Raw genomic sequence first — 21,323 nt, forward strand, 5'->3', positions numbered from 1 at the left:
TCCTTCAGCAGAGCAGGCCTGCCTCGCCTTGCAAAGCTGCTGCATCCACAACAAGAAAAATAAAATTATGATAAAATTGAGTTATTATCATTTTATTTTTTCTTACGCTGCTGAAAAGCTGAAGGGCGACGCTCCTCCGCCATAGCGGAGGAGCCACCACTGGTGGTTCCGTATAGTGTTCCCCGAGCCACATTGATGTTGTCTCTTTTATTTCATTGAGATATAGAATGAACCTTGTCAGAGAGGAAACAGGCGAGGAATAGGGATCTGCAGCCATTAAGTTGAATCAGCTTTCATAGCAAACAGGAGAACGCTGCACAGTGCTGAATGTTGTGTAGACATAAACACGAGCAGTATATATGCAAGCATGTCTTAATTACTGCTAGACTAAAATACCTTCTAAATAGGCATGTGTGTTTGTTGTTTTCCCTTAACACCAATATAATTAATTTAGCATATTTATTTCGATGAACAGAACACCCTGGGTGATGAATATTGCATCACCCAGGTACACCAAGGCAGAAAACATAAAAAATAATTGCACTATTTTACGGTTTTATTCAAAGACCTACTCTTTTCCATAAACTCCCAAAAGTGCTTTTCATTACAGTGAAACCCCCAATGCAATTTTTTACATTTTAAGCATTGTTGTCGTTTTACGCCTCTTTTATATTTCTTCGCCAGGAAAACGATTACTTACAGGAGTGCCTTGATGCCATCCAGCAAGATTTCGTCATTTTTAACAGAGAAAAGTGAGTTTTCTAGATGCAAATGCATTTGTGTACGAAGAAAAAGATGACAGCATGTTGTTCTTGTCTTGTGTTGAACAGATTGCAACCAGTCACCTGTAAGTAACGCTAGACAGCTTTTGTTTACTTAAGCTATGACTGTGCGAATTATAAATAACATGAATTTTGTTATAAACGATCCTGAGAGTGGCAGAGGGGAAATTACTCATTTCTCCCTCATGCGTTTTAGCATTAGATGAATGGATGTCATGATAAATAAACATAGACGTGTTGCCAACACTGTTGAAAACAATATTCATCACTAACCCATGTCAACTCACGACATATCCTGTATCACTACATGTTTGTCAAGATCCTGCCGGATCTGGGAGGTTAGTTGACTAATGAGTTCACTGAAGGGGCCTGTGTTTCACCTCAAGGCCACAAGTTTAAATCCTGGTGGGTCCACTCAGCCTTTCATTCTTTTGAGGTCGATAAAATGAGTACAGTTGGGTAACAATACACATCTGTTATTCAGCCTAAAATACCCACAGGTAAACGTATGCTTTGCACATTCACGTCCATAATTTATGCAGTAACAGAATGTGCAAGTCCTTTTGTGCACAGAGATATGCTCCATCTCTGCGGGAAAATAGGCGGAGAGTTTGCAGAGTTCGTTACTTTGTCTTTACTGAAAGAGGGGTCATGTTTCCCAGGTTTCACCTGCACAACCTAGCTGAATTGAAGCTCCATTTAGATACAAGCTCGAAAATGCATTTATTTGCACACCCCTTACTGTTCTCACCTTTAGTAAAATTCTCATGTTCTCAACTGATATTTTGTTTACTGAGGTTGACCCTGAAGGGTTAACATCACTATACAGTAGAGGTCTTCAACAGGGCTGGACTGGGAACCAAAACCAGCCCTGGCAAAATGCTTGGCGGGCCCCGCCCCCCACCCCCTCCGGGGGTTGGGGGTGCCGCCTAGCTCTTTGCCAGGGCCGGTTTTCAGCCGATTTTGTTACAGGGCCGATTTTGTGCTGCACAAACGGCCCTGTAACAAAATCAGCCCCCAGGGGCACAAAATCAGCATCCACCCGAGTGGCGCACCGGGGGATTGCCCGGTGCCCGCTACGGCCAGTCCGGGCCTGGTCTTCAAACCATTTGATGCTGAGACCCTCCCTGTCAAACAATTTTAAGTGCAAGGACCCTCTCCTGACAAAAAATTATAGAACTTGGTCCTCCTCATCATTGCCAACTATCAACAACCAGAAACGCCCCAAAGTCCCACAGCAAATCATTTTTACATCAGGAAATAAATTAAACAGTGTTTAGCAAACCAAAGGTCAGTAAGAGAACTTGGGGGCGTGGTCAAAGGTGTTGCTAAAACAAAGAGGATTATTTATGAGGCATTGGCGTAGGGCAGCGCTGCAAGTCTTCTTGCTGCGCTGCCCTACACCAATGTGAAAGGGCAGGAATGCACGTTATTTATGAAATATGGTGTATTACTGTCCTTTCCCGCTGCGTTGGCGCACAAAATGCTGCCTAACACCACCATAGGCAGGATTGTTTTTGTGCAGGAAGGGGCACCTTCCAGCAAAAAAAGAATCCTGAGAGGGGTTTTCCTCTCTCTATGTGTGCTGCAGAATGCAGCACACATAGAAAGAGGAACACACATAGATAGAGGAAAAACAAGGAGAAATGAAAACATTTCTCCTCGTTACGCCTGCTTTGGTGAGGCGTAAGGTTTTGGCGCTGCCCCAGGTTTACATGGTTTTAAAAATCTGGGGCAGGGTCAAAATCCATGGGTGTTGCGTGAGAACACCCACTGTCAAACCTATGGAACGCCTACTTGACATAGTGTAAGGCAACGCAGCGACTTGGGCTGCTTTGTCTTACTCCATATTTATGAGGCCATGCAAAGCCACGCAGGGTGACTTTGCGTCGGCTCATAGATATGATTGAGACGCTTGTGCTGCCAAAGCTTTAAAAAAGTGACAATCCGGCAGCGCAAGCCTCTCATAAATCAGCCCCAAAATATTTTGTTAGTGTTTAGGTCTTTTACCATCAGGTAGCTACATATAAAATAATGGTTAGCTTAAATGAAAAATAAATGTACTCAATGGGAAAAGCACCGTGGTACATTATGAAACCTCTATTATTTAATGCACTGCAGAGGGCTGTGTGTAACCAGATTGATACAGAATTAAATTTGGTTGGCACAGTGGAGAATAGTGACTTGTGTATTTTTAGTGCTATGCGGTCACAGCCTGTGACAGAGAGCACAGTGAATGTTTAAGTTCTTATTTTATACTTGCATTACACACATTATATTATAGACTGCTACAAACTGTGCAAATAGTTTTACAATAAAGTGGAGCTTCCAAAATGTATGTTTGAGTAATATAAGCCCATAAGTAATGTGTTTGTTTTTGCATACCTGTCCCTTCAACACCTCCCCATGGGTACTAAGCACTGTGTAAATGCAGTTATGGTTAAAAGCATGCACTTCACAACCCAGGTGTTAACTCTTTGCGCCACCATGCGAAACAAACCACATCTTAGCCATCACAAAGCTTGGAGAGACTCATGCAATTAAAGCTAGAACCACTCCCAAGCAACCTTTACATTTGCAGATTAACTCCTATCCACATTTGCATGTCATTCAGGCAAGCAGGCAACCTGGCTTCAACACTTACTTGAAGGATTGATTTACAAGGCCTCTTTGTTTTCAAGCACATGAGTCAAAATGCTTTAGCTGAAGTTACTTAATGATCGGAATGAAAGGTCCTGGGCTTTTGTCCGAAAGGAAAAGCACATTTTGAATTCCAGGCAGAAGTTAGGCCTGCAAATGAGCGACCCCCTTCCCAGGATTCCATGGCTTCCCTGGGGGCCACACCCCACAGATTGAAGACTGCTGCTATACAGTGTCTTGGATATGAGATAGGGGTTTATCCCATATAATAATAGGCACCACTCTAGGTTCTATGTTCATCTACGAGCTTTAGGCTTCATATCCAGTTTGCAAATTCTCTGCTTTGAGAATCCACATTCAGTATTTGCCTTGCTGGGTTTCCAGTAACCGGTGACATAGAGCACAGCCACCAGAAATGTTGCTTTAGGAAATTGAATGAAGTTCTAAAGTTCTATACTTGCTCTCTTTCATGGTCAGTCGAAACCCATCTTCACTCCGTGCAGCCATGCCCACCACATTGTAAAATGTCAGCCATTTATCTTTTAGTAACTGGCAATAGTTGCGGCTAATAGTTTAGGGTCAGTTGGGGCGTGGCTTGGCGCCAACCAAGATGGCCGTGTAACTAAAGTGCTCCACTGCAGCCCTCCGTAACTCCTTCAAAATCCGAAAGAATCCACCCGGTTCTACTGAAAACCCGCTTCGCTGTGGATGGCAAAGTGAGCAGCTGCCGGGGAGCCGTCGGTGGTGGGGAGGACCTGCCGGAGGCAACTGAAGCAACTTGGGCCTGGGCCCGCAGGAGATATTGCCGGCTCTGCAGTGCCAGAAGGTAGGCTGAGCAGAGACCGCTAAGGGTGGGCATCCACAGCGTGAAATGGTGCTGAACGGGGTCTGCGGCCCGCGGGAGAGACCACAAGCAGGGACCCACTGAAGTCTCTTGGACGTCCTCTCCCGATGGTGCTGCTGCACCCCGCCCGTGCTTACTAAGTGGAGAGCAGTGGCTGGAATGGTGAGCGGCTGCTGAATGACCCAGAGGGGGAGGCAGAAGAAGCGGCACTGCGGACCCCAGCGGGGGAGCCTGGAGCACAAGTGAGAAGGCCTCCATCTCTGGGGCAGTGCCCTGATGGCATCCTGAGAGGTGGGGAGGTGCTGGTGCTGGGAGAACTCTGGAGCATACAACAAGAGCAGAGACTGCCGCTCCAGCCTGGTATTTAATTGCTGATTCTTGAACTGCTGGTACACGGGCACAGTGGACCTATAGTGGCTCCATAATGGGCCAAAACGCTACCGAAATTACACTAGGGAGCGGAAACCAGACAATATGACAGGTTTCGGCTTGCTTGATCCTGGGAAAGTTAGAAATAGTGACAACCGGCAAGCACGGAACAGGGCAGTGCCACACGTGAAGTCACCAAACAGAGCTAGGTGGGCAATATAGGTCCTGAGAGTGCTCTGAAGTGCCCAGGCCAAGCGTGGATTGGAGTGGTGAACACGAGCCTAAGAGAAGTACACAGGGCGGTTCGGCTGAGGAGCCTCCAGACAGCAGCTTGATCTACATGAATGGCTGCGGCCCTCAACAGGGGTTGGGGTGTAGCAATACAAAAGAAAGCCCCCTACAGTGACGCTAACTATGCGCCTAAAGGGAGCTCCCCCTACTCAGTCCAATAAGCTGGACAAATACACAGTGCCCAGGCAGTGGCCCGGACCAAAGGGTAATGCGTGGACAGAAGGAATAGGAGAAAGAGCCCTCGCTTAGGTCCATCATGGAGCCTATTCATGAACTAGGAACAACACTTGAAATGAAAATAGATAAGGGTACAATAGAAATGAAACTCCTCAGTGCGGCCATGAACAAAACCTCCGGGAAAGTCACAGTGGCAGAAACGATCTTCCAGTTTCCAGGTGGCCACAGGGAGGTCAGTGATACTAAAGTCCAACGCCTAACTAATCAACAAAATATAATGGCAGCAAAACTAGAGGACCAGGATGGCCGGGCCCATAGGAACAACTTAAGGGTGATGGCGGCCCCAGAGGGGGTGGAGGGCCCGTCAATTGGCCTTTTAGTATAAGGTCCTCCACAAAAACACCAAAACTAAAATCCATATCGAACTTCTCTTCAGTTGAGAGAGCACACAAGGTGCTGGTGCCGCCACCAAGACCTGGGGTGAAACACCTAGGACAATTCTTGCCAGGATATTGAACTATCGAGATGCTATACTTCAGGCTCCGTGCTTTAAAGGGACCTGTCCTACGAAAATGTACTGATCCAGTTTTCCCATATTTCACCCTTGTGGTACAGCTGCAAAAACGTACATTCAACGAGGCAAAGCGTGCACTCCAGGCTGAAGTCCTCAAATATATGATGCTGCTCCAGGAAAAGTTTAGGGTGTTGGGCTCTGTCAAGTACCATGATTTGCCATTGTCCAAGGGGGTATGGGATTGGCTGGAAAACAGGCGAGGAAGCAAGCCACATCGACAACGAGAACGGTGGGGCAGCAACAAGGAAGGATGAGACTACTCACAAGGAACACAAGATGCAGCTTCGAGGGGATGTCCCTCCTTGGAACCTTGCCCAAAAAGGCTGGCCCATTGAGTGCTCCCGAGACAGAGTCATTGGTCTTCTCTCCAAAACCTGGGCCACTGGGAGGGAAGACGCAATAAAAAAAGGTTGTGGCTGACTTCTGGGAAAGAAGAAATGAAGACTGTGATACAGAACCTTCAAGTATGGATGAGTTCATAAGTGCAGCGGCTCCAATATGTAAGTGCAGGGATGGTTAAAGTACTGAACACTAGATAATTCAGGGGGGTAGGGGGGGCTGTGGATAAGCTACGAGATGCTGCGCCAGCCAACCCCAATATTTAGAGATTGTTTAGTGGAAGACAGGTGCTCTGCAAATTGGGGATGTAAGTAGTTTTAGACCTACGGTGCAGAGTGGGGGGTCTTCAGAGGGGACGTTTACTTATGTGTTATTATGTTCTACCAATTGCATATTGCCTATGTTTTAGCTTCGGAGCCTCCACCAACTAACAAATATAACATCTGAATCTATGGTGACAGGGGGCGTGAGGAGGGGAAAACCAGGAAGAAGTTGGGGAGAACAAAATTTACTACAAAATGGCTACAACAACACCAACTAAAAATCCTTTGCAGATTATAGTCCTGTAATACCTACTCAGGCACTCCCCTTAAATAGCTATCCTGCAGGAGATGCATTTGAAGGGCAACACATATTTGGCACTAAATAGGTTTGGGTACATGCTCTCAGCCCATGCAGGATTCACAACAGGCTCTAGGGGGTTGGCAGTCCTCATCAAGAGCACATTACCGTTTCTGCCAAGGCACATGTGGCATGATCCAGCCAGGAGACTCGTGGTGATCACAGGGGCATGGTGGGATGTAGATGGAGCAGATGTGCGGCCCTCCCAAGACTCCACACAGAGACCTTCCGTGACCTAAGTATCCTTTTACTGGATATGCTACAGGGCACCCTAATACTGAGAGTGGACATGAATGCCACAATGTCGGTGGAGCAAAATAGGGAAATGGGGTTAGCCTGGTGGATGGGAATGCCATCACTAGGAGCATTTGCAAAAGCGATGGGGCTAACAGATCTGTGGAGAGTACACAACCTGAATGATAGGCAATATACACATATATCAGCTGCCCATGGCAGTGGTTCCTGCTTAGTCTGGGTAAAAATATAGTCTATGTACGCAGAACAGTTCCGGGGGGGGGGGGGCATCACAGGGCAAGGGTCATATCCCATCATTCCCCAGTTGAGGTAATTCTACAAGGCCGCATCCAGGACTACAATCTCCCACTGCAAGTGGATCCATGGCACTTCAGATACCATGAGTTCCACTATGGATTGCAGGAACTAACGCAACAATACTTTGATGAAAACATGGGGTGAGTGTGGACTTCCACAGTACTGTCTGTGAAGCTTAAAAAGTGGTAGAAAGGCTGACATAGAGGCAGTTAGAGGAGCGATGTTCCACTGTGACAAATTAGAGTGGGAAATAACTGACATAAAGATGCAACTGGGAAGGAAAGGGTGACAGACTGTGTTGAAACACAAACTGCGACTGAAACAGGGAGAGCTCAGGAATTTGGAGAAAGCAGCAGCCCGCACACACGTGGTAGCCATGCAAAGACATATATGATCTTGGGGACAAAGCCAGTAAGATGTTAGAGAATAGAGACAAGGGCCGAAGTTGGGCCCTAGAGCTTCGCAACCCAGGTGACCCCTCAAGGAACAAAGGAGCAGAAATAGCAGGGACATTTGCAACCCACTACGAGGAAATATACCAATCTGTCTCCAGTAGGTCTGGAGAAGATAGCGTGGGGATGCTCAACAATATTCCCCTTCTGACATTGTCAGGGGAACACAAGGAGGTCATTGATAAAGACCTGACAACAAAAGAAATTGTAGGGGTTATTCGAGATCTGCAATTTGGAAAGGAAACGGGAACAAACGGCCTCTCTGCAGAAATATATGTGTGTTGCACATGGGGTAGCCCTGACAATGCTGAACATGTTTGAGGCTGCACAAGTTTCGGCTGCCGGAAGATTTGGGGATGGCAACTACCATTGTCATTCCAAAGAAAGGAAGGCCCCCCTTAACTATGTTGTTCATATAGGCCAAATTTGCTGCTTAGTCTCAAAGTGAAAGTGCTAGCAAAGGTTTTAGCCAATCGATTAGGCCCAGTGGTGTCGACCATAGTCCATCCTGATCAGTCAGGCTTTATGTCACACAGAAGTACTATGCTGAATCTACGCAGCCTATATGGTGAGATGTGGGTGGCAGTGGCCCGGCCAACTGAGGCTGCCGTGCTGATGTAGCTTGACGAGTGAATGGCATTTGATAGGAAGGACCGTGAAAGGTTATGGCCATTCAATACTAGGCTGGGATTCAGTCCAAAGTTCTGTAAGTGGGTCAAACTCCTTTAATGTGGGCCAATGGCAAGGGTCTGAGTAAATGGGTCAGTCTTTAGACCATTCCGTCTATATAGGGGTACGAGACAGAGCTGCCCACTCTCCCCTCTGCTCTTCACGCTGGAAACGCTGATGGCCTGGGTCTGTGGGGGACCAGCTTGTATGGGGTATAGATGTGGGGGCGACTTGGAAGAGCGCATCTCCCTATACAAAGACGACATTTTGCGATACGCACAAAGGCCCGCCAGACTTTCCAGAGGCTTATTCACATATTATCTCAATTTATATGGTACCGAGTAACTGCTAATAATATACAAGTCCCTGATGTTCACCCTAGCGGGAGAGGCTCCAGTTCTCACGTCCACCTGCACGGCCCTGGTCCATTGGGAGGAGTTCAAATACCTAATATCTGGATCACCAGAACAGTAGAATACTTCATGACTCATGACTCGAAATATCTATGCACAGCTTGACAGGCCATGGGGGGACATGGCCTATTGGCGGGCCTCCTGGTCTCCCTTATGGGTAGGGTGGTTCTGTTTAAAATGATGGCCCTACCCTGTCTGCTATACTTGCTACAAAATACCCCATAGCGAGTGCCAGAGACAATTTTCCAGATGCTTATTGCAGAGCAGCGCACCCTCCTGTGGTGGGGGGGGAGGCAGCATGAGAATAGCGCTTCATTAACTGCCGCAGGAGGTGTATGAGGGAGGCCTGTCAGCTCCTGATATCGGGGACTATTATTTTGCATCTCAGCTTCTTAACTTCAATGATTGGGTATACGCCACACTCAATGATCCTGCATATCGAGTAGATCGTTTAGCTATGGGGAGCCGAGACTTTCAGGGCATATTTTGCAGAAAAAAGCAAGACAGGCTGCTGCCAACGTACACACAGATGGTGGGAAAACAAATTGACAGAACAAACCCCACTATGGGATAATGTCCTTCTGGGCGAGGTAGGCAGTTAAAGGGTTACTGTAAATGGAATCTTATTGGGCTAGAGAGTTTGGGTGACATTTGGCGCAGTTGGAATGTGATTGCATTTGAAGCCGACTATAAAATGACAATTGTAGGTAGCAAAATCTTTCTACGTCTGAGACATGCTTTGCCTCTGCGGGAGTACTTCCATTGCAATGAATGGGGCACTATTTTACATCTCAAAAATACAATCATCACACTTTTAAGTGTGAGCCTCGTTGTATTGGGTTTTTACAATGGAGATTGGGATAGCTTTACCCCGAGATGTCTGCTGCATAGCCTTCAGACACCAACAACAAGAGCAGGGATCCCGTCATACTTCAGGACCGCAATTTTGGTGTCACGAAGCAACAATCACCCAGTAATGAAGAGGATAACCCCTCCCCTACTTAGTTTGTTCCCGATCACTCCTTTATTTTCCTTTGGACTTAAAGGTCAAAACTACAGGAACAAAAGACTGCGGTGGCATGGAAGCAAAAGAAGGACCAGAATAGCTTGTTGTCTTTTGTGGACAATAGACTCCAACTCTATCTTAGTTTACATCGTAACATTTGTATTGTTAGATCGATTAACACAACAAACAAAGCAATTTGTGTCACCCATTTCCAGCTCAGGCACTAAGCACCTCATGTAAACATTTCCGCTTGTAGATACACTCTCTTGAGAGGGATCTTGCTTCTTTCTAGTCAGACTAGGCCTCAGAAAACCCCTTTTCCACTGATAGCAAACTGCCTATCACTGGAAAGATTACTGCAAAATCTAATACTGCGGCTAGAGACCAATGTCTGGTGATCACTGATTGGTGGAAAGCTTCTTTTGACCATCCCTTGGAATGCTGGATTTGTTGGACTGACATACCTCCCTTGGGCTCTTCCACGCTCGTGGTGCGCATACTGTTCCCTTGTCAGCTCAGGTGTATTCAATGATCTGCATACTCTGTTTTAAAATATCTCATTAAATGTAAGCTCATTAAATGTAAGCTTATGCGGTAGGGAGGTGTGGCATCTCAATCAGTGCGCCGTTGAATAAGAAACGTGTAATGTCGAGATCTCTGCAAAGTGCCCGCATGCCACCTCTTATGAACAAGCCAAGCGCAAGCCTCGCAGGAATTATGTAATTTCCACATTATTCAGCTGTTGCTTATTCTTTCATTAAATATATGCTACCGAGGCATAAAACCAGTAGATGGCGCTCTTATATCATATACAGTTATTTCAGACGTAATTTTGGAAGCAAGTTACAACCTTCTCTTCGTTCCTAAGTTAACATTTCATAAATTCCAATTTGTCGTTTTTACTTTTATGATTTTTTGCTCTTTAAACAATCACGTATTGAGCATTAGACATTTTAAAGTAAGTCCTTAAGTCTAAGCATTATTATATTTATGGAAATAATTTCTAATTTTGTACAAAACATTTCAGGGATCTCAATAATGTGTCGCTTGGCCTAATTATTTAAACATAATTTCATTGACGACAGATTTGTAAAATGCTTTTTGCTTCTATTTTTGAGCCGTGAGGCAAGTCAACAGGTCATCGAATGGATATTGAGCGATGCTTAAAGAGAAAGCGTGCACTACCTTAGATCCGATTGCTTTGTCACCCTTTGGGAATCATTTGGATGTCATTGCCACATCTTTGCAGGATATAAAAAATCAAGGGCCTACTTTACATACAAAACTCTGAAATGAGCTCCTATAAAAATATTAATTTAGCGTACCTCTCTTCAGGGGCGCAACTAGAGCCAAATTTCGGGGGTAGGGGCTACAAAAAATTTCGGACGGGGGGGGGGGGCTGATTCTTCCAGCAATAAGCAGAGTGGAGATGCAGGGGGTCTAAGAAGGGATGAAAACACAACAAAGACTCGTTAGCATGTACTCGGGTGTGTAGTGTTCCGACGCGTGAGGTGGCGTTCCAGCCTTTCACGCGGTCGGGACGAGCGCTGACGCGTGACGTCAGACTTTCGCGTGTATAAATAAATGGGCGGGGCCTCGGCTAAGGCAGTCAGAGCCGCGTGTAAAAGTAATTTGCCGGCTCCTGTGATCATTAGCGCAAGCGCGCTAACTAAGTAAATGGCGCTATTAGAAAACGCCACACTGGCGACGAAGGTGTATATTTGAAGCCCCAGGAGGTGATGTCTGCCCATTTCTGTGTCTGACCCTCTGCAGCCTGTCAGTGCATTCATCGTGTGCAGAGCCTCCCAGGAAGGCCCAGCTGCGCCTGCTGTTACTGTGCTGGGGGTCGAAGGTATGATTTTCCCCTCGTGGCCCAGACAGCATTGCCCCAAACAGGCCCAAAGGCTAGAAAGGGGCGGAACGGCGCTCCCCAGTGACTTCCTGGGCCAAGTGGAAAGCCCATGCCGGACTGCGGTGCTGAGACCCTCATGCCTGGGCCGGTGATCTCTGGCTGACCACCAAGGGACAGGAGCAGTGCCCGGTGGAGGAGCAAAGGGCGTCACCCCTCGACAAAACTGCCAAGGAGGCAAAGGGACGGTACACAGCCTACGCAGCACGCTGAGCACGTGCCAAAATGGCGTCAATCCCAGCCCTTGAGCCGTTCATCGTCGATGGTTCCCCGTCGTCCCTAGCCCCGCGCTGGAGGGATTGGACCGATCGCCTCCAAATATATTTTGAGGGGGCAGGGATATCCAGAGAAAGGCGCAGGGCCCTACTACTCCATCTGGGTGGCAAGGACATCCACCGAATATACAAGACCATCGTGGAAGCCACTCTGAAGACATACCACACACTCCTGACCGCGTTAAATGCCCACTTCGAGCCTATGGCAAACAGAGACTACGAAAAATTCATCTTTCGTCAAGCCAAGCAGGAGGCCGAAGAGTCCCTAGATGCGTTCCATGGCCGACTAAAGGAGCTCGCCAGCACGTGTGGGTTCCGTGACGAGCAGGAAGAGATCCGAGGACAGATCATCCAAGGGTGCTACTCCTCCAAATTCCGAGTTGCCATCCTCCAAGAAGACGGTAAACCCCTGGCGGACATCCTCACATTAGGCCGTTCGAAGGAACTCTCACTGGCAAGGGCCTCACACATGGAAGCAGCCCTGCACCGCCCCATCAAGACGGAACAAGTCCACGTGGCAGAGAAGGTGAACGTGGTGAGGCCCAAAGCAAGGCAGGCCGGAGCAAGGAGACAACCGGACACCAAGAAAAAGGAGTGCGGGTACTGCGGAGGCCAGCCTCACCGCATGCAAGACTGCCCAGCAAAAGGGAAGAGATGCAGCGCGTGCGGGTGAATGAACCATTTCGCAGCATTGTGCAGGTCCACCAAGGCCAAGAAAGAGACTGCCCAAGCAGTACGAGAAGAGCCGGATAGCGAGGACATGGACGAGGACACCGACGAATACCCGGTACACTATGTGTTCGCAATCAACCAGCCACAAAGAAAGAAGCGCCGCCTGCCGAAATGTCGCATCATGATCCACCAACAGGAGGTAAAAGCGACTATTGATACAGGGGCGTCCATCGAGCTAATGGCCGCCAACCTCTACAACCAGCTACGCACAAAGCCCCCGCTACGAGAGGCGAAGATCAGAGTATTTGCGTATGGCCAAAAGACGCCCATCCCACTTATCGGATGTTTCAAGACCGACGTGGAGCACGGAGAGACGAAGATAGGCACTACCATCTACGTCACGAAAGAAGGCAGTGGCATGCTGTTGAGCGGGAAATCAGCCGAAAAGTTGAAACTGATATCGTTTGCCATGGCAGTGTTGGAAGAGGAGTTGGATACCATCTTGGAGGAGTTTGGCGAAGTGTTCAAAGGAATTGGGTGTTTGAAAGGAAAAGAAGTATCCCTGCACATTGATCCAACCGTGCAGCCGGTGGCGTTGAGGCACAGGCGAATCGCATTCCATCTGAGGCAGAAGGTCGAAGACGAGCTGGAGGCTCTAGAAAAACAAGGCATCATAGAGAAAGTCAGCGGGCCAACCCCATGGGTATCCCCGATCGTGATTGCCAGGAAGCCGAAACAGCCCGGACAGGTCCGCATCTGCGTGGCTATGTGCCTCCCCAACGCCGCCGTAAAAAGGGAACGACACCTGACGCCCACTATCGATGATATCCTGGGAGAATTGAACGGAGCAAAGTGGTTCTCCAAAATGGATCTCCGGTCAGGCTATCATCAGCTGCCACTCCATCCAGACTCGAGGTAAATAACCACTTTCTCTACCCATGTAGGCCTCAGACGGTACCGGCGCTTGAATTTCGGCATCTCCAGTGCAGCTGAGGTGTTCCAGAATACCATTAGAGAGGTCCTCAGCGGGCTCCCCGGAGTGCTCAACGTTAGCGATGATCTGTTGATCTACGCGTCAACAGTTGAAGAACACCACCAGAGGCTGAGAGGAGTCCTCAAGAGAATCCAAGAATCAGGCCTCACTCTGCACCGTGAAAAGTGCCAATTCCTACAGAACAGAATTAGCTTTTTTGGATATACATTCTCTGATCAAGGGGTGGCCCCGAACCCAGACAAAGTGAAGGACGTTCAAGAGGCCCCCGCCCCAACGAACATTTCAGAAGCCAGGAGCTTCCTGGGCATGGTAAACTTCTGCGGACGTTTCATCCCCGACCTCTCCAACCTTACCAAGCCTCTCAGAGAGTTGACCAAATCCACAACCATGTGGCAGTGGGGCCCCGAACAAGAGCAAGCTTTCAGCGCAACAAAAGCGGCCCTATTGGCATACACCACCTTGTCGTATTTCGACCCTGCAAAACCCACCAACGTAGCCGTAGACGCCAGCCCTTACGGCCTAGGAGCGGTACTGGCTCAATTGCAGAACAATGGAGACTGGGCACCCATCGCCTATGCCAGTCGGTCCCTAACCGAAACGGAGCAAAGATACTCGCAAATTGAGCGAGAGGCCATTGCCATTCATTGGGCCTGCAGACATTTCCACGTGTATGTGTATGGCCACCACTTCACTGTATCAACTGACCACAAGCCTCTCATACCTCTCTTCCAAGGGTCGGCATCGAAACCACCACCTAGAATTGAGAAATGGATCCCCCAGCTGCAGGGATACGATTACCGAGTGGAGTACAAACCGGGATCCACGAACTCGGCGGATTATCTATCCAGGCATCCCCGAAAGGCCACAAAGGAGGAACAAGAGGAGGCGGAAGACACAGAAGAGTTTGTCCGTTTAGTGACAGAAAGATCACAACCCCTCCCCATGAGCCTCACAGCCATCATTGAAGCCTCTAAAGGTGACGAATGCCTGCAGGTTGCCGCGGATGCAGTCAAGTCAGGAGATTGGAGGGCTATCCAAGAGTCACTGAGCAGGAAGACGCCCCAAGCCAAGCTGAGCCTGGAGTCCATCCTGAGAGTGAGGGGAGAACTGTCCGTCGACGGCCAAGGGTGTCTTCTACGAGGCCCCAGACTAGTGATGCCGGCTAGCCTCACCCAGCAGGCAGTAGACCTAGCGCACAGAGGGCACCAAGGAATGTTGAAAACCAAAAGCAGATTGAGGGCCAAAGTCTGGTTCCCCGGCATGGATGCCATGGTCGAACAAACAGTGAAGGCATGCAACTGGTGCCAAGCGGCAGGGCAAGCGGATCGACCCCACCCAGTGGCCACAGAAGAAAACCCCCAGAGGCCGTGGGAGTGCGTGAGTGCGGATTTTGGGCACCTACCGGATGGACGCTAAGCTCTTGTCATTATTGACGATTTCACTAAGTACCCAGAAGTGGAAATAGTGGGAAGACAGACAGCCAGCGAGGTGATCGCAAAGTTTGAGAAGACCATCGCCACTCACAGCATCTTCGAAGTGGTAAAGACAGACAATGGACCCCCCTTCCAGGGACAAGAGTTTGCAGAGTATATGAGAGGGTGGGGAATTCACCATCGCAAGATCACTCCACGCTGGCCCCAAGCAAATGGGGAAGTGGAAAGGTTCATGCGTACCCTTAAAAAGACTATACGCATTGCTTTGGCGGATGGATCTCCACTGGAAAGGGCGATTTACAGCTTCTTGAGGGAGTACAGGATGACCCCTCACGTCACCACGGAGGCAGCGCCCGGAACGGCAACCATGGGCCGAGCAGTAAGTGACACACTTCCCCACCACCCAACCTGGGTCCCCAAGCAAGCCAGTGGAGAGAAGACCCTAGCCAACAGAACTCGCTCAAATAATCAAGCCAGCAAGCGGAGGGGAGCCAAGGAGTCCACTATCCAATCGCAAGACCAGGTATACGTCAAAGATCGGTATCCCGGAAGCAAGTTCAGACTTCCCTTCGAACACCGGCCGTGGACCGTCACACGCCAGACCGGCACCATGGTGACCGCCCAGAGAGGAGCTGAGACCGTCACCAGAGACGTATCCTTCTTCAAGAAAGCGTACCCCGGAACACCGGTAAGCTCCGGACCGGAACCTGAAAGGCTGCCCCCGAGTCAACCACATGACAACCAGGACGCAAACCAACGCCCGGGCGACGACGAAGATCTGATGGACCGAAATTCCCAATCCCTGCCTGCCACCCCCCGGGGTGATCTGTCTCTCTCTCCCCCATTCCGAGGGGAACACAACACCTCAGAGCGCAGATCCCCGGAGGCGGCCGGATACAGAGGTGGACAGTGCCAGTATGGTCTGCGAAGGAATCCGGCGCCATCTTCGCAGCTGGCAGACTATCTGGTGTAATCGTCAGGGACTGAGACTGGCAGACTGGTAACAGATACATCGTTTTTTTTTGCCTGAAATGTTTTTGTTAATTTCGTTGTTTAATAAAGGTTGGAAGGAATGTAGTGTTCCGACGCGTGAGGTGGCATTCCAGCCTTTCACGCGGTCGGGACGAGCGAGCGCTGACGCGTGACGTCAGACGTTCGCGTGTATAAAGAAATGGGCGGGGCCTCAGCTAAGGCAGTCGGAGCCGCGTGTAAAAGTAATTTGCCGGCTCCTGTGATCATTAGCGCGAGCGCGCTAACTAAGTAAATGGCGCTATGAGAAAACGCCACAGGGTGCAGCTGTGTGAGCGCCCGGGAAGCTGTCTCAGCCGGGCTGACACAAACGACGGGGTGGGGGCTGAAGCCCTTTGAGCCCAATGGGCGCTGCACAACTGCCTCTCTTACATTTTTAGTAATTCACAGGTTTACAGGAGTTCTTGAGGAACAATTTGTCAGAGTTCTAGCTTCTCACGAGCACACCTGGAAAACGGTTTTGTATTCTCATTTATGAGTTTGTAAAGCCTTTCTCACAATCCTAAATGCATACAGTATCCATTTAAGCCCGCAAAAATGTACCACGTGTGTGCAATTGCACCTTCAAACTTCTTTTGCTACAGTTAAAATAATTTCCCTATGGAGAATGTCCTTTTGATACACTCTTTTTAGGACCCTCCTTCATAGTGCTTGCACAGTGCTTGTAAAATCTCTATTTAATATAACTTAAAAGGAGACTCTTTCAGTTCCCACCTACTCAATTACTGCGTTCATTCGCTATTGTGTGGTACTTTGTTTTTTTGCATCTTTCCCTGGCTGCGCACATTTACGATGCTTCTACTGAAGCTGTTCACACTGTTTAAGCCTCATTCACTGTCAAGATAAAAAGCAAGCATTCCTGCATACTGTTAAAATCTCTTCCCTCAGAAAAGGTAGACATCTTCTATTACTTAGTTGTGTAAAGAAGGAAATGCCACAAATGTTCTAAGGCTAAAGCATCTATTTATGCCCGCGTACCTTTCATTGCAATCTGTAGGCATTGGTAGATCTATTTTTTTAAAACGTAATCTATTTGGTCAACATGATCAAATACTAAATATTGTAATAAATACTGCACGTTAAAAATATAGGTAATATACAAGATCTATGCTATATTTTACTACTAACCAGGCAGCCACAAGTGCAGGTACCTTGTAGACAACAGGGTAATGATTTGACTGGTGCAGCAGGTGCAGTAACACTGCGCCCACAAGTTGACAGAATTCCGCTAAACACATAATATTGCTATATTTGACTACTAAAACAGGCAGTCCCAAGTGCAGTTGCCTTGTGAAGCAGGTGCAGTGTCACCAGGGCCAAAAGCTCAAGGGAGCCCACTAAACCCAGATTATTGCTAAACTTTAAATCCAAATAAGGTAGGCACAAGTGCAGTCATCCTGCAGACAACAGGGTCATGATTTCAATAGTGCAGCAGGTGCAGTGAAACAAGAACCACAAGATCTAGGCACCCCACTAAGCACCTAAAACTGCTATACTAATAAACAGGCAGTCTCAAGTGCAGTTATGTAGCAAGCACTATGGTCATAATTTCAATAGTGCAGCAGGTGTAGTGGCACCAGGACCAAAAGCTGCAGGCACTCTGCTAAACATTGATTACTAGTATATTATACAACTAAACAGTCACAAGTACAGTTACCTTTCAGGCACTTGGGTCATGATTTTAATTGTGCAGCAGGTTCAGTGGCACAGGGGCCAAAAGTTGCCATAACTCAACTAAACACCAAATATTGCTGTATGTTACTAATAAACAGTACAGGTCTCTTTCAGGCACCAGTGACATGTTTTGAATGGTGCAGCAGGTGCAATGGCACCGGACCAGAAAGTTGTCAGAACTCCTCAAATACAGCAACAATACCTGTTTAGTAGTATAAACACCTAGTCACAATTGCCGTTACCTTGCAATTGAAAGGGGTTGGATTTAAATGGTGCCGTGGCACCTGGGCCAAAAGTTGTCCTAGCTCAACTAAACACCAAATATTGCTATGTTTTACTACTAAAAAGTCTGTCATAAGTGTGGTTATCTAGCATGCACTAGGGTCATGATTTCGATAGAACAGCAGGTGCAGTGGCACCGGGGACAAAAGGTGTCAGAACTGCTCTAAACACCCAATATTGCTTTATTTTACTACTATACAGGCAGACACAATTGCAGTTATCTAGCAGTTAAAAGGGGCTTGATTTAAATGGTGCAGCAGATGCACTGGCACCAGGGCTAAAAGCTCCAGGGACCCCACGTAACACAGAATATTGCTTACCTTTACTACTAACTACTTGGTTTCTGGGTCTGTGATTCAATCAATGTAGGGTTGGGACCAGGGCTAGGGTTAGGATTTCTATTGGAAGTAGGGACTAGGGCTTCCTGTATAATTGGTTGTTGGGACTAAGCATGGACGTAAAATCCGTTCGGCTCTCGGAATTTGCTGATTTTCGGTAAATTCGCAATCCGCGAACTCTCGCGAATTTGCCAAAGATCCGCAAATCCGCACGCGGCGGATTTTTTTGCTTGGTGATACAATATTGCGGCGCGCGGCGTGGCGCACGGCGTTCACTTTCCGTCATTCAGCGTTTGCCGAGTTGTTTTTCTCGATATTTGGCGAGTGCTGCGCCATTTTGGATCTTGCTGCGGGATCCCGCGGGAGTTTGGCGCCCGCGAATACGTAATCGCGGCTTGCCACCTTACCTTGCACAGTGACCGCACGCATCGCGAGAGTTCGCAATTGCGAACACGTAGGTGCGGCTGGCAGGAACAATCTCGCACTCGCAAAATAGAGATTTTGCAATTCTGCACAAGAAATCCACCAGCAAACAGCATAAACCTTCAGAAAATGATGATTTTTATCAGAATCACTCCTCAGGTTGACATTTGCCTGCACTTTTGTTTGCAAGGAGTCCATTTTTGGGGGGGGGGGAGAGGAAGGAAGTGCCCCACAGTCTCCAACTTCCTGTTCCTGTCCAGCAGGCTCCTCCCAGTGCTTTCTTCATGTGCTGGTCACTTTCATTTGGACCTTGACCTGGAAGGATTACTTTTTGTGGGTGCTGCTGGATATTTGGATTTGAGGCCTTTTTGACTTTCTTTGGATCACTTTTGGATTAGAAATCAACTTTCACAAGTAAGTTTGTTTGGGGCATTACAGTTGCTGCAACTACAATTTTGGAACTTTTTCAGAACATTAAATAAAATATATTGTGGGTAGCCACAGTATCCAGTAGGACCAGGGTTGGTTATGGGTGCATGATACAACTGTTTTGTTGAATTTAAACATCATTGAGGCCATGGATGGGCTGGGATTGTGCTTAATTTTGTGTTTTTTGTCGATTTTTTAGGGCTGCTGTTGGGGCCTTTTGCCCAGGGGTAGTGAGTGGTGCATGGACTGAGTCTGCCTGTGGGGTCTTTTTAATGTAAACATCCTGGATGGCATTGGATTGTGGTGATTTTTGTGTGCTTTTGGTTTTTTTTGGGGTGTACTGTTGATTTGGACTGGCCATGTGGGTGGTGGTGGTGGCCATCTTGAGTGCTGGTACAGGCTAAGCATGGGTGGATTTTGCGGATCCACGATTCGCGGATTTGCGTATTCACGGGTCGTGGATCCGCAAAATCCGCGGATTTTGCGGATTTGCGGATCGGCGGATTTGGGGCGGGGCTTCCATGCGAGTGCACATGCCTCTTGTGTGTATAAAAGGTCAGAGACCGATCAGAGCAGCAGATGAAGATACAGAAGCTCCTGGCCACAGGAACAGCACGAGGATTGCGCTCGTGAAAGTCAAGGATGCAAAGGCCTCTGTCCAGCATCACAGCTGATTTTCGATGGTATATTTGGGAAGAAGGCACATCTGCCCAGCCTTGACAATGCTCACGATTGTTTTTTGGGCCGATGAATGAGTCACTGAATTTAAGCTTCAACTAGGGCACATGCTTAATTGGTATCTGTAAGTGCTTCCGGTTGAGGTTTAATTTTTGTGCCAGGACCATCGTGCCAGAATGAACCCTGCCCTTCATATTTATTCAAGAAGACGCCACCGTTTTGTGCCATACCTCTACTCAACTGGAGTACTTTCTACTGGATAATCAGTAAGTGCTACCTCGTTGGGTAAATGTATAGTGCTTTTACTACACTACAGCTGCCTAAAGTGCCAGAGAGTTGTCTACAGCGACCAGGTGTGTGTTACTATGCAATCGCGCCGAAGGGCGCAGGGGTCCCTTGAGTGAGCTATCATAGTGGGTAAATGGCGGGAAGACGGTGCACACCACGAGTGTGTGGGCGGGGCCAAACAGACGGGGCTTCCATGCGAGTGCACATGCCTCTTGTGTGTATAAAAGGTCAGAGACCGATCAGAGCAGCAGATGAAGATACAGAAGCTCCTGGCCACAGGAACAGCACGAGGATTGCGCTCGTGAAAGTCAAGGATGCAAAGGCCTCTGTCCAGCATCACAGCTGATTTTCGATGGTATATTTGGGAAGAAGGCACATCTTCCCAGCCTTGACAACGCTCACGATTGTTTTTTGGGCCGATTAATGAGTCACTGAATTTAAGCTTCAACTAGGGCACATGCTTAATTGGTATCTGTAAGTGCTTCCGGTTGAGGTTTAATTTTTGTGCCAGGACCATCGTGCCAGAATGAACCCTGCCCTTCATATTTATTCAAGAAGACGCCACCGTTTTGTGCCTGTTGTAACTATTTTACGATGGCGCCGGCAAGCTGCCAGCACCATCTTAAAATAGTTACTAAATTAGCTTCAACAGGAAGCTCTAATAGATAAAATAAAGCAGGTGCTCGAGCACCTGCTTTATTTTATCTATTAGAGCTTCCTGTTGAAGCTAACTTAGTAACTATTTGAGGATGGCGCTGGCAGCTTGCCGGCGCCATCGTAAAATAGTTACAACAGGCCAGCAAGGCTTGAACTTTTGCCCCCGGAATCCGCCGCTCGCGAATTTGCGAATTCGCGGTAAATTCGCGGGAGTTCGCGGATCGTGAATTTACCAAAAATTCGTAAAATCCACGAGCGTAACGGATTTTGCGCTCATGCTTAGTACAGGCAACATGTGCTTGGGGTGCAAGGGGCCATTTTGAAGAAAGGCAGTGTCTGAGGCCTGCACTTATTTTGCCTAGTTTTCATCCATTATGCCCAGGGGTAGTGAGTGGTGCATGGGCCTAGTCTTTCTGTGGGGTGTCTTCTTGAATTTAAACACCATTGAGGCCATGGATGGGCTGGGATTGTGCTGAATTTTGTGTTTTTTGTCGTTTCTTTGGGGCTGCTGGT

At 48.0% G+C, this 21,323-nt stretch overlaps 1 protein-coding gene across 1 annotated transcript in view; it reads left to right on the forward strand.

The window, feature by feature from the left end:
• Window positions 1-21,323, forward strand: part of STK32C (serine/threonine kinase 32C) — a 1,542,229-nt gene that overhangs the window by 1,488,668 nt on the left and 32,238 nt on the right. Inside the window, exon 11 of the mRNA XM_078643478.1 lies at window positions 685-752. Within this exon, the coding sequence (XP_078499604.1) occupies window positions 685-752 (68 nt within the window). The remainder of the gene's footprint in view (window positions 1-684; window positions 753-21,323) is intronic.

Source organism: Lissotriton helveticus, chromosome 5_1 (genome assembly GCF_964261635.1).
Source record: "Lissotriton helveticus chromosome 5_1, aLisHel1.1, whole genome shotgun sequence".
Classification (NCBI taxonomy): Eukaryota; Metazoa; Chordata; class Amphibia; order Caudata; family Salamandridae; genus Lissotriton; species Lissotriton helveticus.